Raw genomic sequence first — 18,643 nt, 5'->3', positions numbered from 1 at the left:
TTTTATATCTAATTATTACCTAATCATTACAACTTTTTTAAATTTTTAAACAAAACACAAAAAATAATTCGACTTTTTTAAATTTTAAAATAAAAATTATATTAAAAAATTATATTCTAATCCTCTTTTAATTTTATAATATTTTTATTTAACTTTTTGTTTCTTTTTCCAAAACTCCATAAAAATTCTAAGTCAAATCATTTTATTGCTATTCACGAATTCTCATTACTATTTATAGATTTCTCATCTCATATCATATAATGTGTAACCAAACGAGACCTAAATCTTTTCGATCATCTTTTATCAAATTGACTAACATCGAGATTGCTACGTGGCATTATTGCCATATGATAACCAATAAGAAATTGATATTAAAAAAAACTAAAAAATAAGAAAAATATATGAAAAATTGTAAATATTAATTAAAAACATCGCCATTATCTTCAAAATTGGCCAAACGTATAAGCAGATACGTGATGAGAGATACATATTTACTATTAGCCCATGGAATTTCACCCCACATATAATAAATGAAGTCTCATTTAAAAATAATAATAATAATAATAATAATAATAATAATAATAATAATAAATTTAAAAAAAAAAAAAAAACCTTCAAACCAACACTTAGTTTAGTTACACAAAACCAAACTATCTCATCTCATCATCTCATCTTATATAATTATTACAACTTTTTCAAATTTTCATACTAAATATAATAAACAATTTAACTTTTTCAAATTCCAAAACAATACTAATATTAAAAAATTATGTTATAATAACATTTTATTCAACATTCAACAAAATATCTTATCTCATCTAATCTGAACTGTGTAACCTAACGAGGTGAAGGGGGAAAAGATGTCCATCTTTGATTCATGGAGTTTATAGAACATCGCATGAAATGAAATGCCCAAAAAGGATTGAATTTATAGAACATCTGAAAGGACTCACTTCCAGGGTATTTACACGAGTTTATATTGAACAAAGAACAAAAATATCCGCGTGGGGGGAAACAGTATAGAGAAAAAGAAATTGAATCAAAATGCTGACGATCTTACAGCAGCGTACACAGAAACAAATTAAGCAAGTAATCATTATGGAAAGAAGTTTCCCCTACGCCAAGTATAAAGCTTCCAAATAATCATCAATATAAGCTAAGCATGGCCAATGATCAGTTCTGATTTGAACCAAAGTTGAAATATCACATACCTCCAATTGGAAAAGGAGATGGAACCTTGGTGGAAGAAATATCAAAATATGAAAGCATCCCATGGTCTTTTTGCTGGTACTGACAAGACTTTCACTCTCATCTTCACCAGCAGCAAAGTACGTAAGATGAAGTGGGCCTCCATCAAAACCAGATTCCGACGTAGATGCATCAGGGGAAGAATCTGAAGCCACATCCTTCCAGCTTACGTCTCTGATGATTCCGCTGTTCTTCACAATATTAACAAGTGGTTCACCGATCACACTTACAACAAATGGAGCCAGGTAGCGCTCAGTTGCCCGAATCAAAGACGTTGCAGGGACTTCAAGTAGCTTGACTGATCGCGTCCCACTAATAGCTGCAATCCCTTTGCCTCCTTTCAGTGGAAAGGTCTCCCGCCCTGTGTTGGAAGGAGTACCACACGCCTCCCAGAGTGCAGTGAATAAGTTTGAGTAATAACCAGGCATTGCCTCTACCGGGGTGTCAGGTGGAACAATAGCCCTGAGAAACATGTCTTCTATGCCTACTGAGATACCATGAAGCTGAGCACGAATGATTTGGCCGTTTTCTGAATTTGTTTGAATGGAAACATCAAGAAGACCGGGTGTTGGTTCCCGTGGCTCTAATTCAATTGTTACAGGAGCTCTAAACCTTTCCTGCTCTCCAGGGCCACTATTTACTGGAACAATATCTAATGGCATACTTTCACCAGATACGTGCCCATTTCTGGGAGGTTCTCCAAGAAGAAAAGGTATGTGATATGATGCAATAGATCCGTATGGTGCGGAGGATGAAAAATTAAGCACAGTTGCATACATAGCAGGAAGGGTATCTACTCCATCCATACCACTAGCAGGAGAGTCGACTCCCCATACACGATTGAAAGGCTCAGATTCAAATCTCAAAGTACAAAATATTTTAACCTTAAGTCCTGGCATGTGTCTATAATCTGGTATGCAAGAAAAATGCCTTCTTAATGTTCCTAAGATCTCTGAAATCTTTGAATCCATCACACGCAATGGTTCCTGCGGCTGACCAACCCTTTCAGTTTCTAGAATCTGGATATCTGTACTTCCATCAATATCCCTTTCCTCACTTTCCATCAATTCACTGTCTGTGATGCCCTGTAGGTAATCGGGTTTGTTATTACCAACACCGAAAGTTGACAAAGACAAGGACCAAGATTGTCTGACAAGCAAGGGTATCACCCGCTCAAGGTGAACATAGGATGAGACGTTTCTCAATTTCTTGAGATCGTGAGAAGTTCGAGGAGACTGAATATTGAAAAATGAGCTAGAATGTGGAGATGGCGAAATTCCAAGGAATTGCTCCCAAAGGTTGAGCATATCTCTAAGCTTCTTTCCGGGTATACAGATCAGCATCCGCAAATAGATCCTGCCAAATTCCATAGTTGATAATAATTAGAAAAATTATCTCATTTATAATTCATAGATCCCTTACAAATTTTCTTAATTACCATTACTTTATAGAGAGGAAAAGCTCATTAAACTTCATCTGTAACGATAGCAGTAGAATAGACATAAATGAAATCCAACTTCACTGGGGGATTGGAGGGAACCGATTTTCTATATCCATACCTGGCATTGTCACGAACCTCCAAATCTGGAAAATAAAGGCAAGAAAATGCAAGGAGGCGAGACAGTCTACAGAACAATCTAGAACTATGGTGGTGCATCAGCATGGTTCGACAGACACCAAGAACTTTACTCCCCTGAGACCAAGATTTCAATCCTGTATCTGGCCCATGTTTCTCAACAAGGAAAACCATAAATTTGGTCAGAAGCTCTAACAATCGGCTAGGAGGTATTGTATTATTTTCAGCAATTCTATCAAATATTGGGAAGCAAGAAACCAATCTATAATCCATTTTGACTTTTGGAATCAAATTCTCATCGAATGTCTGAAGCAGGCGTTCTCCCAACCAATGGTGTTTTTGACAGCCCAGCAAGCGGTCAATAAAAGCAACAATCACTGGAACCAATCTTTGATACTCCAACATCATGTCCACTAGCATCCGCTGGAAAAGAGTTGAAAAAGTAAGAATCGATTGGATCTGAATAAACAAGCAAAATAAGATTCCATACTGAAAGTTATAGACCATACAAACTCGTACAGGTTTTTACAATGTTAGTCATAAGTGATTTCTTTTTTATATAAGTAAGAAAGACACTTTTATTCATCGAATGAAATAGGCGAAGTCCATGTACACATTCTAGAATCAGAAAACAAAAACAAAAATTCATTAGAAGACCCTCCATTAAATACAATAGCAGAAAACCATTGAAGTAATAAGCACACAAAAAATTTCCAGATTTTCTCTTACAGTACGCTCCTTATTATTATAGCATCATCATTCCTTTCCCACCAAATACACCACATAAGACACAAAGGAACCATCTTCCATGCAGCAGCCACTTGAGGACAACTATGAAGCCTATTCCAACACGCAAGTAAATCCACTACTTTCATAGGCATTACCCAAGCCAGCCCAGCTCTGCAAAAAACACCATTTCACATGTTTCTTACACATGAAGCACCACTCCATAACAAACAAGCCATGCTTCCTCAAATTATCGATCGTCAAAATTTTCCCAAGTAATGCTGTCCATATAAAAAATAAAATAAACACCTTTGGACAGCACGCGAGATCTCCAAACAGGCAAACACACTTCCACGGAAAAGAAGTTCAATGCTGAACAGTCAAGATGGCTAACCGGCCAGAGAAGTTGCAATGAGATTTCCCATTTTGGGTTTTTTAGGTTTTTTGGGCGCCGGGGGAATAGATGAAGAATTCAAGTTTCACTTGGTGAATTGGGATACAGTTTGTACCCCGATATGTGAAGGCAGGCCGGGAATTTCAAACTTACTGGTTTTCAATAAAGCTTTATTGGATAAATGGTTGTGGAGATACCACAATGAAAGGGGAGTGTTGTGGAGAGTTGTCATAAAGCTAAAGTATGGTGGATTGTGGGGAGGATGTTGCTCAAACGAGATGAGCAGACCACATGGGGTGGGGCTTTGGAAAAACATAAGAGGTTGGACCAACTTTCAGCGATATACATACTTTGCAGTTGGGGATGGTTCCAAAATTAAATTCTAGAATGACCTTTGGTGTGGAGACCGAATTCTTAAGGAAGCCTACCCAACTTTATATGGCATTGCACGACAACAGGAGGCTACAGTCATAGAACTCATGGATCTATCTAGTAGCTCTCCTCAATGGAATATCATTTTAATTAGAGCTGCGCAAGACTGGGAAATTGACACATTTGCAAATTTCTTCCCTCGTGTATAACTATAGAGTGAATGGAGGAGCTGATATGATGATGTGCTCACCATCCAAGAAGGGAAGATTTACCGTCCGGTCGTACTAAAGTCCCTAATGAGACATTTTACAAGAGCATTCCCATGGAAGAACATTGGAAATACTAAGGCCCCTCTAAAAGATTATTTTTTGTATGGATAGCTTTAGTAGGGAAGATTCTCACCTTAGATAATCTAAGGAAACGCCAACTCATTGTGTTGGATTGGTGTTATATGTGCAAGAAAAGTGGAGAATCTGTGGATCACCTATTATTGCATAGTGACGTGGCTATGAGTTTGTGGAATGATATCTATGCTAGAGCAAGGCTCCTTTGGGCGATGCCAAGAAGGGTTGTTGAATTTTTGGTCAACTGGCAAGGCCTCCGGGGTAATTCTCAAATTGCAATTATGTGGAAGATGATTCCAATTTGTCTATGGTGGTGCATCTGGATGGATATCTTTGCTAGAGCGGGGATCCTTTGGGTGATGCCAAGAAGGGTTGTTGAATTTTTGGCCAGCTGGCAAGGCCTCCGGAGTAATTCTCAAATTGCAGCTATATGGAAGATGATTCCAATTTGTCTATGGTGGTGCATCTGGATGGAGAGGAATGGTTGCAGCTTTGAGGATTGTGAACGGACAATGGACGAGCTTAGAAATTTTTTTCTTCAAACTTTATTCCATTGGTCAATTGTAACAGACTTTAATGGCATGAACGTACATGATTTCCTTGTATCTTTAGACACCCATGCCTAGGTGTTGCTCTTGTATATGTCCCATGTACTTGGCTTTGCCTTTCTTTAATAAAATTCTAATTTACCAATAAAAAAAAATATGACCGAACTGAAAACTTTTTACTCCCCCCGTATGCTTCCATAACATTTTGTCCCTGTCATTACCTCCAATATCCAGAGAATACAAGAAGCTGAAGAGATCCACAACCTCATCAAGTTCCCAATCCCAAACAGCTCTAATAAAACAAATATCACTGCAAGGTGCCATAAGAACGGATCAACAAATCTGAAACAGATGCATGCCGATTAGCTACCATACGAAAAATAGTTGGGAACTCTCTAAAAAGAGCACGCTCACCACACCAAACATCAAACCAAAAACGGATCCTCAAACCCTCTCCAACAACAAAATTAAAATATTTAACGAAATCGTTTTTTTGATAAGTAAGAAGATATTTTATTGATATAAAGATAGGCATAGCCCAGGTACACCGGAAGTATACATGTGAATACACCGATTTAAGAATTAGAAACTGTTACAAGGAAATCATGGAAACTGAGACCATTTAAATCTAAAGCAATGGCCCACATAAATAAAGTGTTTAAAAAAAAACTCCTAAACTCTTCCAATGAGCGTTCATGATCTTCAAAATGTCTATCGTTTCTTTCACTTCAAATGCACCAAAGAATACATATGGGAGCCATATTCCTTACAGCTACAATCTGTGGTGTCCCTATGATCTCTCTCCAGCTTGCTAGTAGTTCAACCACCCTCTCCAGCTTTCACCGCTATTTCTGCACATAGAGCATCAGTCCGTAATTATAAGTCCACACCTTCTTACATTATCAATGGTCAAAATCTTCCCTAAGGTTGTTGTCCAAACAATAAACGCAACCTTGGGAGGTGCTTTACTCCGCCATATGTTCTTCCAAGGAAAATTGTGCCTAGGTTGAACTGTAAGTGTCATAGAAAGAACATACCGAAAATTTCCCTTTCCTAGAAGGTCTCCATTCCATCTTATTTTCAGCTGTAACAGCAGGAGTAGTGTTATAAAGCAGGTTAAAGAATTCCACCAGAACACTCACTTCCCAATCATGTGCCTCCCTAGTGAGGTTGATGTTCCACTCCTGTGAATCATGAGTAATTGCCCACAAATCAGCCACCATACATTCTTTTTCCCGTGCAATTCTGAAAATAGTGAGATAAGCACCATATGCCCCCCTACCCTCATTAGAACACCAACCCCCCCTTGCACTCCCATACTTCACATCAATTACCACTTTCCATAAGGCTTCCCTATCATAATTATAACGCCACAACCATTTTCCTAATACAGCCTTATTAAAGGCCCTCACACTGTGGACCCCCAAACCACCATCTCTCAAAGGAGTACACACCTTATCCCACCCAACTACATGAAATTTAAACTCATCACCTAATCCACTCCACAGAAAATCAAGTTGAAGTTTTGCAATCCTAGATGCAATGCTAGCTGGAAGGGGAAATAAAGACAAGAAATATGTGGAAAGGTTGGATAAAGTTCTCTTAATAAGTGTGATCCGCCCCCCTTTAGATAAATACAACCTTTTTCCACCTGGCCAGCCTACACTCTAATTTCTCTAGCACCTCCTCCCAAATTGTCTTAGCTTTAAAAGATGCTCCCAACAGAAGACCAAGGTACTTCAACGGCAGTGAAGAAACCACACATCCCAATATGTTGGACAGCCCCCTAATATTGCTTACATCACCCACCGCAACCATTTCCGTTTTAGCGATATTGATTTTTAACCTGATACCACTTCAAAACAAAGTAAGATAGCCTTCAAAGATTGAATATGTCCTGAATTTTCCTCACAAAACAGCAGTGTGTCATCTGCAAACAAGAGATGAGAAATAATAGTGGAGCCATGATGAATATCCCTCGCTGAAAATCCTGAACAAAATCCACCCTCTACTGCAGCCAACACCATTCTATTTAGAGCCTCAATCACAAGGACAAATAAGAGGGGTGATAGTGGATCGCCTTGTCGTAGCCCCCCCGAACTATTAAAGAAACCCACGAGATCACCATTTACCAAGACCAAGAAGCGAGCCGTTGACACACAATGCCTCATCCACCCCCTCCATCTTTCCCCAAATCCACATCGACTCAATAAATAGATCAAAAAATCCCAATTAACGTGATCGTAGGCCTTCTCCATGTCTAGTTTACATAAAATACCCGATACTCCCGACTTAATCTTGCTGTCCTAGCATTCGTTAGCTATAAGGATTGAATCCAATATTTGTCAACCTCTCACAAAGGCATTTTGAGACTTAGAAATAATCTTATCCATGACTGTGCTCATCCTATTAGCAAGGAATTTTGAGTATTTAATGAAATCCTCCCCCCCCCCCTCCCCAAAAAAAAAAAAAATCACTCCCATATTTCCGATCAATAACCTCCCTCCACAACGATTCCCCTTCCAATTGATTCCTCACAGCCACTTCCCCAACAAAGCCTCATTGAAACTAATCAACTTTCGAACCCCCAAACCTCCATTTGCAATAGGAAAGCAAACTCTATTCCAGCTCACAAGATGAAATTTATACTCCTCTCCTACTCCACCCCACAGAAATGCACGAATTAAACTTCTCAATCCGGTTTGCCACTCCTGCAGGCAATGGGAATAAAGAAAGATAATAATTCGGTGCCAAAGGAATCTGTTGGCCATTTAAAGTCAGCAGATTCTATACCTTGTACAGCTTTGACAACTATCTTCTATATTTGTAAAATCTTTTATTCTTTCCTTAAATAGGATATACTAGTTGTAGGCTATATTTAGGCAAATCTGTATATGGTAGTTTAGCTGATTTTAAGGGCAGAAGATTAGCTTTTATTCTGTCTATATAAATGGGAATTCTCCACTGAGAGATACACATTTTTGCTCAAAGATCTCTAAGTTTGTCAAGGCATCAGAGCCACAATTCTGAATTCTCACGTGTCTCTTGTCCAACTCAGCCCTAGTTCAGTCTTGGTTCTTCTCACATGCCTTTTGTTCTCAAGTCCAACTCAGCCCTAGTTCAGTCCCTTGTTCTCGGTTATTCTTGATCAAGTTCTCTTGGCCTCATGTCTTCAGATCAGTCTGATGCTTTCCTGGTTTGTTTTAATGGCAAAAACTACTCAGTATGGGACTGAACTCTCACGTGTCTCTTGTCCAACTCAGCCCTAGTTCAGTCTTTGTTCTTCTCATGTGCCTTTTGTTCTCAAGTCCAACTCAGCCCTAGTTCAGTCACTTGTTCTCGGTTATTCTTGATCAAGTTCTCTTGGCCTCATGTCTTCAGATCAGTCTGATGCTTTCCTGGTTTGTTTTAATGGCAAAAACTACTCAGTATGGGCATTCCACTTCAAGATATTTGTCAAAGGCAAGGATCTATGGGGCCATGTTGATGGTAGCAACCCTGCTCTTGACAAAAACAAAGACAAGCATCAGCACACCAAGTGGGAGGTCAAGGATGCTCAAATCATGGTGTGGATTCTAGGATCTGTCGAATCCAACATCATCTTGAACCTTCGACCTTCCAAGACCGCAGCCGAGATGTGGACTTACCTCAAGAAGCTCTACAGTCAGCACAACACTGCTCGTCAGTTCCAGCTTGAACATGACTTGGCCAATCTCCAACAAGACAGTCTATCTATCTCTGATTTTTACTCTAGCTTCATGAATCTTTGGGCTGAATATACTGATATAGTCTATGCTACCTTACCTCCTGTAGGCCTTAGTTCTGTTCAATCTGTCCATGAAACTACTAAGAGGGATCAATTTCTTATGAAATTAAGATCTGAATTTGAAGGCACCAGGTCTAATCTTTTTTTTGAGAGAAGTAAAAGAGAACCACCAGGTCTAATCTTATGAACCAAGAACCTGTCCCCTCCTTGGATGCATGCCTTAATGATTTGTTTCGTGAGGAGCAGCGCCTTCTCACTCAAACCACCATGGAACAACATAGATCCACCTCTGTTCCCGTGGCTTATGCAGCACAAGGCAAGCCAAGAGGCAGGGATATGAGCGTTGTTCAGTGCTTTTGTTGCAAAGGATTTGGCCATTTCGCTTCAAACTATCCCAAAAAATTCTGCAACTACTACAAAAAGGATGGCCATATTACCAAGGAATGCCCTACCCGACCCCCCAAGAGATCTGAAACAGCATATACTGCCTCAGTTGGCACTTCTAGTACTGGTAGTTCTGTGGATACAGCACCTCTGACACAAAGTGCTCCTGCTCCTGTTCAACACATGACCCCTGAAATGATTCAATGATCATTTCTGCCTTCTCTGCTTTAGGACTCTCAAGTAAACCCTTCTCCACATCACCTCCTTGGTACTTTGATTCTGGGGCTTCCCATCATATGACAAACAATGCTCATTTCCTTACCAATATAAACAAATATTTTGGAAATCTCAAGATTCATACTGCTAATGGCAACTATTTACCCATCACAGCCACCATTGATGTTTCTCCTTCTCTAACCGATGTCTTTGTCTCTCCTGGTCTTACCACTAATCTAGTTTCTGTTGGTCAGTTGGTTGACAGTGATTGTAAAGTGGAATTCTCTAAATCTGGTTGTGTTGTACAGGATCAACAATCAGGGAAGATGATCGCGAGGGGGCCTAAAGTAGGACATCTTTTCCCTCTCCAATTTCCTTTATATCCATGTTTTTCTTTGCCCTTTGTCACTTGTAATTCTGCTCATGTTGATTACCGAGCATGGCATAAATGTCTTGGACATCCAAACTCTAATGTACTTAATGATTTGCTAAATTTTGGTTTACTTGGGAATAAAGAGTTACCATCTCTTAATGCTGTTCAATTTGATTGCAATTCTTGTTGACTTGGCATAAGTAAAACTCTGCCATTTCCCACTCACACACCAAAAGTAGTCCAACCTTTTGATATGATACATAGTGATGTGTGGGGTATGGCACCGGTTACTTCTCATGCTAATTACAAGTACTTCGTCACTTTTATTGACGACTATAGTCATTTCACGTGGATTTATTTCCTGCATTCTAAAGATGAAGTATTCTCTGTTTTCAGGCTCTTTCATTCTCATATTCAGACCCAATTTTCTGCCAATATCAAAATCCTTCGATCTAACAATGGGGGTGAGTACATGTCTCATTTGTTTCAGGAATATTTGCAAACTAATGGCATACTCTCTCAACGGTCTTGTCCTTCAACCCCCCAACAAAAGGGGGTGGCTGAAAGAAAGAACCGTCACCTTCTAGATGTTGTTCGCACCCTTCTTTTAGAGTCATATGTCCCCTCTCGATTCTGGTGTGAAGCTCTCTCTACTGCTGTCCACCTCATCAACAGATTGCCTTCTCCCTCATTGAACCACGTCTCTCCTTACACTCGGTTATTTGGTCACACTCCAAATTATTCTAACCTTCATTCCTTTGGTTGTGTGTGCTATGTTCATCTTCCTGCACACGAACGCACAAAACTCACGTCTCAGTCAGTCCAATGTGCTTTTTTAGGATATTCTGTACACCATAAAGGTTTTCTTTGCTATGATCCAAATCTGCGTCGTATTCAGGTTTCTAGAAATGTCATTGTTCTAGAAAACCAATATTTTTTCTCCACTCACCACAATCCCCTTTCTCCTTCATTTTCTGTTCTTCCCTTGTTTACTAACTCTTATGCAGATCCCGTACCTTCTAAGCCTCTCCTAGTGTGTCAACAACGCTCCTCCACCCCATCAAATCAGACTTCCGCACCTCCCGAGCCCCCTCAAGTTCATTCTTAGACTGCTGATTCTGTTCCAGCAACTGCACCTGCTCCTCTCAGGCATAATACTCGAATTCATAGACCCTCAAATAGGTTTGGTTTCACCCCTCCTTTATCCTTGACAGCCACCTTGTCTTCTACTCCTATTCCCTAATCTTATAAGCAAGCAATGGAGCATGAGTGTTGGCAGAAAGCTATTGAAACAGAACTTCTAGCACTTGAAGAAAACTAGACTTGGGATGTTGTTTCATGTCCCCCAACTGTGAAACCCCTCGGCAGTAAGTTGGTGTTTTCTATCAAACTTCATTCCAATGGATTCATAGACCGTCACAAGGGTCGATTGGTGGTTCTTGGCAACAAGCAAGAGTATGGCCTAGATTACGATGAAACCTTCGCACCGATAGCCAAGATGACCACCGTGCGAACCATACTAGCTCTTGCTTCATCTCAATCATGTTCTTTACATCAAATGGATGTTAAGAACGCATTCCTACACGGTGATCTCAAGGAGGAAGTTTACATGAAACTTCCCTCTGGTATGCTTACTTCCTCACCTAATGATGTTTGCAAACTAAAACGCTTTTTGTATGGTTTGAAGCAGGCACCGAGAGTATGGTTTGAAAAGTTTCAATCCACTCTCCTTAGCTTTTCCTTAAAAAATGCTTTTTGTATGGTTTGAAGCAGGCACCGAGAGTATGGTTTGTAAAGTTTCAATCCACTCTCCTTAGCTTTTCCTTCACTCAGAGTCAGTATGACTCCTCCCTTTTTCTATAGAAGACATCTAAGGGCATAGTTGTTCTCCTTGTTTATGTGGACAACATCGTTGTCACTGGTTCCGATATGGAGGGCATTTATGAGATTCATAAATTATTGCATTCTACTTTCCACATGACAGACCTTGGCCAGCTCTCCTACTTCTTGGGGTTAGAGGTGCATCATCGGCCTCAAGGTATATTCTTGAATCAGCACAAGTATATTCAGGATCTGGATCAGTTAACCAGACTCAAAGACACTACTTCTATTGACACCCCCATGGAACTTAATGTGAAATACTGACGTGACAAAAGGGAGCTTCTTCAGGATCCTACTTTCTATCGGAAGCTGGTTGGTAGTCTTATCTATCTAACCATCACCCGACCAAACATCTCTTATGCTGTACACACCGTCAGCAAGTTCATGCAAGCCCCTCGGCATCTCCACCTATCCGCAGTCTGACGTATTTTTCCTTGGCACACCTAGTCGTGGCTTATTTTTCCCTACTGGTTCTTCACTCCAGCTACAAGCCTACAGTGACGCTGATTGGGCCGGCTGCCCAGACACAAGGAAATCTACTACCGGATGGTGTATGTTTCTTGGTGATGCACTTATCTCTTGGAAATGCAATAAGCAGGACAATTGTCTCCAAATCATCAAATGAAGCAGAGTACCGAGCCATGTCTGCTGCATGCTCCGAGATCATTTGGCTGCATGGTCTCCTCATAGAACTTGGTTTCTCCCAAGTTCAACCTACTCCACTACATGCTGACAACATTAGTGCCATCCAAATTGCTGCTATACCATGAACGCACTAAGCACATAGAGGTTGACTGCCACTTCATCCGGGAGGCCTATGACCACCATGTTATCACCATCCCACATATCTCCACTACTCTACAGATCGCGGATATCTTCACCAAATCCATGACATGTCAGCGCCATAATTTCCTTGTTAGCAAATTGATGCTTGTAGATTTACCAGCATCAATTTGAGGGGGATGTCAAAGGAATCTGCTGGCCATTTAAAGTCAGCAGATTCTATCCATTTAAAGTCAGCAAATTCGATCCATTTAAAGTCAGCAAATTCTATACCTTGTACAGCTTTGACAGCTATCTTCTATATTTGTAAATCTTTTATTTTTTTCCTTAATTAGGATATACTAGCTGTAGGCTATATTTAGGCAAATCTGTATATGGTAGTTTAGCTGATTTTAAGGGTAGAAGATTAGCTTGTATTCTGTATATATAAATGGCAATTCTCCACTGAGAGATACACATTTTTGCTCAAAGATCTCTAAGTTTGGCAATTGGAAGGTTGGAAGGAGTACCTTTGATAAGAGTAATTCTACCCCCTTTTGATAAGTATAGCCGCTTCCAGCCCGCCAAACTTTTCTCAATCTTTTCAACCACCCCATCCCAAATATTCTTAGCCTTGAAAGATGCTCCCAACAGAAGACCAAGATATTTCATAGGTAGAGAAGCCACTTTATAGCTCAAAAGATCTGCCAAACAGTTAATATTCCGCACATCCTCCACCGAAACCATCTCTAACTTTCTCAAATTCACCTTAAGGCCCGAAACAGCTTCAAAACATAATAATTAAATTGGCTAGCGATTAGCATTACAAAAGATAAGAGTGTCATATGCAAAAAACAGATTAGAAATTGTGATAGTTCCATTATTAGCATTTCCCTTCGAAAAACCTGAGAGCCCACCCCCCCCCCCCCCCCCCCCAAAAACACCCACCACAAAACCAAAAAAAAAAAACCACCCCAAACACACACAATACAGAAGCCTCCACCATATGGCTCAAAGCCTCACTAAATAGCCACCAACCCTTTGATCCCTCTTGAACCAATATAACTCCCTTCTACCCCCTTTTATGCACTACAAAAAACCATAAATTCCAGAACAAAGCTGTCCAGAATTTTCCAGCAATCTATTTGCTTAATGGTGCTCTTGCCTATGTTGATGAAAGCGCCAACCATACTTAAGTGCAACACCGCCTAGTGCACTTTGTGCCTGATTGAAGTAAGTGCGCATTTTCTAAGCATAATGTATAATAACAAAATATTCATTAAGTACAACATAAAATTTCAAAAAAGCAAGATAGCAGTATACTAAGCCTATTAACTCCATTTGCTAGTGTATTATGCAACACACCAATAGAGTGACAACTAATCACCCAAAAACTTAAAATAACCTTTCATACAATTCTCTTGTGCTTTTCAAAATATACACAGTCATCTTAACGGATAGCCATAATCAAAATATACCCAAAAGGCAATCGCCAAAAACACAAAAAGAATCATAGATATTGATTTCTATGCTAACAAAAGCAATACAACAAAATCTAAAGTATATAATCACCCTTATTATGCAGCATAAGACCATCATCATCATCAAAATATTTGTAATCCTCATCATCTACTTCATCTAAATTAAGTTCAGATAAACACGAATAGTTTTTCTTTCAGTGATGGTTAAAAAAAAATTCTATATTTTTTGGACAAATAAAAAAAGTTGCTTTTTGTGCTTTAAGTTCACTAAAAAAAGCACCAAAAAGAGTGCTTAATGTACGCTTCTGCCATTGTGCTTTGCTTTTAGTAAGTCAACAATTTGGCCTTGGAGCTCTATGCTTAAACGCGCTTTTACAAGCACAGCTCTTGCTTCATTCACCATTAATTTTGAAACACTAGTCAATCTTTGAACCCTAACCATTTCTTTGAAAATCCTAATCCTAAATCTGCAAATTCTATTAACCATAAGCTCACCACAAGCACGTAAAGACAGATTTTCCAAATCTGTCCTATGTCAGTTTGAACCAATGGGAAGATCCCATCTTCTTGCCATTTTAGTATTGTTGGTCCATATCCCTTGGAAACAATTCCAAGATCTGGAGACTAAGCACTAGAACGAGATGAAGTTCTCCATCCTACCATTCAATCCAAATGTTATGAGCTGAAATTTTAGTTTTACTCTTTGATGAGTAGTAAGAATTTCATTAAAAAGTGCAAAAGGTGCAATCGAAGTTTGACAAGGAGTGTACAAGAAAGCCATCGAGCTAGAAATCGAAAAAGATACAAAATCATGGAAATTAAACCCATTAAAGTATACAAAAACTGCCCAACGTAGGAGAGTTTAAATCAAACCCAGTCAGTTGGGACATGGCATGTTCAAGGATCACTGGTGGTGGGTTGGGGATTTGAAACGTGAGAGTGTTCAATCCGGCTCTTCTTGGACAATGGTTGTGGTGGTATCACCAAAGAGGAAGGCCTTGAGGAAAGTGGTGATTGATTCCAAATATGGGGGTGCTTTTGGGAAGGGGCGTGCACTATAGAGCTACAAGAGGTCTATGGAGTGGGGATATGGAAGAGCATCAGAAGGGGATGGGGGATGTCGAGACTTATGATGGGGATGGTTCCATGATCATAATCTGGCATGACACTCAGTGTTGAGAGAGGGCCCTCAACTACACCTTTCCTACCGTTTATAGGATTGTGCGTGATTACGAGGCATCATTGGTTGAGTTATCAGAGATTTTTGGTAGTTCTCTTTAGTAGAATGTTGATTTCCTTATAACAACCCATCATTGTGAAGTTGGTGTCTTCTCATAATTCTTGAGCTCATTAAATTCCATGACAATTATAAATCAAGAGGTAGACAAGATGTGGTGGACTCTCCCTAGGAAAGGGAAACTCTTTGTTTGCTCTTTCCATAGGGCCTTCATGAATCCAAATAACAATCTTTTTACTTGGAGGAGCATTTGGAGGGCTGAGGAGCCTTTTTTTATCAGAAAAACAAATTTTATTGATCATAAGAATAGGCAAAAGCCCAGGAATATTGGACATATACCAGAGCGTCACCTTAACACGCTAGTTCAGCGATACAAGAAACTCATGGAAACTCATTCCATTGAAATCAATTACAACCGACCAATGAAGTAAAGTATTGAAAAACAATTTCCTAAGCTCCTCCATTGATTGTTGTTGATCTTCGAACCTTCTGTCATTCCTTTCCCTCCAAATGCACCACCATAAGCATATTGGGACCATCTTCCATATTGCTGCAATATAAGAGCTACCCTAAAGGCCTCTCCAAGAAGCTAAGAGCTCATTCTCGGCATCACCCAAGTTAGTCCCACCCGAGTGAAGGAAGTCGTTCCATAATGTTTTTGGACCCGCCGGGGGAGGGGGGAGGGGGGCGCGGGGGGATGTTAGTGGAGTTGAAATACTGTTGGGGAGAGGTAGAGATATCAAATTCCATATGGTTGAGCTCTAAATCCTATGAGTTCAGCCTTGATGGTGGCCGAGTTCCAGATCTGGCTCAGTTCTTCTATCACTCTCTCTCAAACTAGAAGCCATCTTGTTTTAGAAAAAACATTCAAACAGCTCTGACCCCTAAATTAAGCACTAACCCAACCGTTTGAAGGGCAACAATCATTTGAAGTTCCAACCCCAAACTAAGCACTAACCCGACCGTTGTAAATGCGCAGCTCCTCTGACTGACGGCAACTCACCATTTCTCAATGATCAAGTTGATGGGCATCAAGGTCAGTCAGTAAGCCTCAGGGCAGTGGCTGAGGCTCAGCCATAGTTGGCTGTATTCCCTTCTTCACCTCATAATGACACTGTTCAAGGGTACTGTGCACAACTCCTAACCAGTCTCAAAAGTTTCTCCTCTCCTCTTTTACAAACCCAAGATTTAAGCCCTTCTCCTAATTCATCAAACCCTAAAATCCCACACATGCTAAAGGAATGAGCCTCACATATCATCATTAGTTTGACAAAACAGTTCTGGAAAAGCAATGGAATGGAATGCCTATTTATTGTATATGATATATCTTCAATTAGCTTTACCAATATATATTTCTTCAGTAGTTCAATTTGTCTCGAGACAGACAGTCTTAAATCCTTTTCAGATCTGCGCTACTGTCTTTTAACTCCAATAGATTAATTATTAGTTTTTGATATATCATGAGAAGAATAGGTTAACAAAGAAAGCGAAAGAAAACCTCAAAATACCTGTAAAGTATTGAAGATGGTGGATTCCAAGAGAGTTCTAATGGTGGAAGGATCAGTGGCAGAATGTGATGACCCACCTATCAAGAACTCACGGAAGGCGCGGAATGCCACTGCAGTTTCCGTGCTCCCTGGAGGCAACCACTTGAAAGCTGATACAGACACAAGACCATCTCCAAATAGCTTATCCACAGACTTCCCCGCGTCCGAAGCGCTCTCCGATTTCAGGCTCTCTATACATATCGAGCAGAAAGCAAGCAAGTCAAGTTTCAAAGCCTTCAATGCAAGCGGATCAAACACTCTGGGATAGAAGCTCAACCTCATCTCAACGGCCATTGCCTTTTTTTTCTTAACTTCTCTACTCGAGATCAGTTCGTTGAAACCCATCAGCCAATGAAGAGCGAGCAACCGAAAGACCAAATAATGCTGCGCTTCTCTCGACATCAACATTAGCCGGCGGGCAATCTCGCTCTCTTGCCCGTCGAACGCATCCATGAACCGCAAATACAACATCAAAACTACATGGCACAATATTGGATTATAGGAATATACCATCCCGAAGAACTGCACCTTCAACATCGACGGCTGCAATTCCAAAGATATAGCTACCGGTGTTATCATCGCCATAAACTCCACCATCCCGCACGGCGTCAACACCTGCGGCGACTCCAGCAAAAACGCCATCGCTCTCCTCAGCTCCTTGTAGTTCAAGCACGTATTCGTCGAGTTGGAAGAACCACCGGCTAGCAGAGACTGCGGCACATTGAAGGGAACCAAAGGAACAGAAGTGTTTAGCACGGAAACGTTGGACTCGAGAGCCACGATGTTATGTATCACCAAAGTGAACAGAAGAATATAGCTCTGCGAGGCGTGGGTCCGCTCGTTTTGGCACAAGCTCCAGAGGTGGCCAGCGATGTCGGAGAGCAAACAAGGGTAAAAGCGTTCCAATTCTCTCAAGCACTCGCACGCCACGGCACGCGTCTGCCGATCGGGCCCGTGGTTGGGGCGGTTGACAATGATTAACAAAAGTTCGACCAAGCTCTCGGCGTAGCGGATGTCAAACTTGTTGAAGACGTCGAGGGAGATGAAAATGGAGGTGGTGGAGACGAGGAACTGATCTTTGAGAGGTAAGGTAATGTGAAAACCGTCGGCGGGGGATTGGATGACGAGACGGAGGGAGTCGAGGAGGCGGTCTAGGGAAATGGGTTCGAGCAAGAAGGAGTCGGAGAATTCTTCGAGGAAGAGAAGGAGGTGGAGCTTGAGAGGGAAGTCCCTTTTAAGGATTGAGGAGAGAGCGAGGTCGAGGAGGACTGGGGAGAGGGTGGTCCATTTGTGCCGGCGAAGACCGCCGTACTGGAAGTCGTCGATGAGGGTCTCCCAATCTTGCGGGGACACTGGCTTGAACGCCGCCGGAGGTATATCCGTCATGCCTGCCTTGCCTTGGCCTTGGCCTCCCCGTTGGGTTTTGGGAAAGAGGCTTTCAAAGTTTCAATTCGTACAACCTATTATTTGTCCGTTTGTTTCGGTGTAGTTGGTGCGGGATAAGGCCAAACTAATTCAGAACGGATCCAAGAAAAGGAAAGTAGGATGGATACACGTTACATAGCAACGGTAGCCTAACAAAATAGGATTAATCTAAAATACTATTTAACTCCACGTCCTCTCTCTTTAGATACGTTAATTTAAAGAGTAATGATACCTCGCGGTCTATTCAGTACCGGTTTACTACTTGTCTTACATGGATAATTTTTCATTTTCTTTTTACAGCAGTTGAATGCTACAATGGTGAACCCTTCTCTCTTTTGAAATTTCTGTCATGCTTCTGGCAGC

General features: G+C 40.6%; 1 protein-coding gene across 1 annotated transcript; it reads right to left on the bottom strand.

Moving 5' to 3' along the window:
* Positions 1–899: 899 nt before the first annotated feature.
* Positions 900–18,370, bottom strand: LOC122309697 (AP-5 complex subunit beta-1). The gene is made up of 3 exons (XM_043123272.1): positions 16,817–18,370; positions 2,808–3,247; positions 900–2,604 (listed from the first exon to the last, which is right to left on the bottom strand). The coding sequence occupies exons 1-3, from the start codon at positions 18,239–18,241 to the stop codon at positions 1,116–1,118; spliced, it is 3,354 nt and encodes a 1,117-aa protein (XP_042979206.1). The 5' UTR covers positions 18,242–18,370; the 3' UTR covers positions 900–1,115.
* Positions 18,371–18,643: the final 273 nt, after the last annotated feature.

Source organism: Carya illinoinensis, chromosome 5 (genome assembly GCF_018687715.1).
Source record: "Carya illinoinensis cultivar Pawnee chromosome 5, C.illinoinensisPawnee_v1, whole genome shotgun sequence".
NCBI classification, from domain to species: Eukaryota; Viridiplantae; Streptophyta; class Magnoliopsida; order Fagales; family Juglandaceae; genus Carya; species Carya illinoinensis.
The sequence above is the reverse complement of the archived record's forward strand: the minus strand, read 5'-3'. Positions and strand labels throughout refer to the sequence as shown.

Bases quoted from the DNA above. Each gene is read 5' to 3' on its own strand.
- LOC122309697 (XM_043123272.1), bottom strand. From the start codon at position 18,241: ATGACGGATATACCTCCGGCGGCGTTCAAGCCAGTGTCCCCGCAAGAT. The intron at 3,248-16,816 runs GTATTTTGAGGT...ACTCTTTTCCAG, and splicing joins CCATCTTCAATACTTTACAG to CGGATGCTAGTGGACATGAT. The intron at 2,605-2,807 runs GTATGGATATAG...GGAATTTGGCAG, and splicing joins GAGGTTCGTGACAATGCCAG to GATCTATTTGCGGATGCTGA.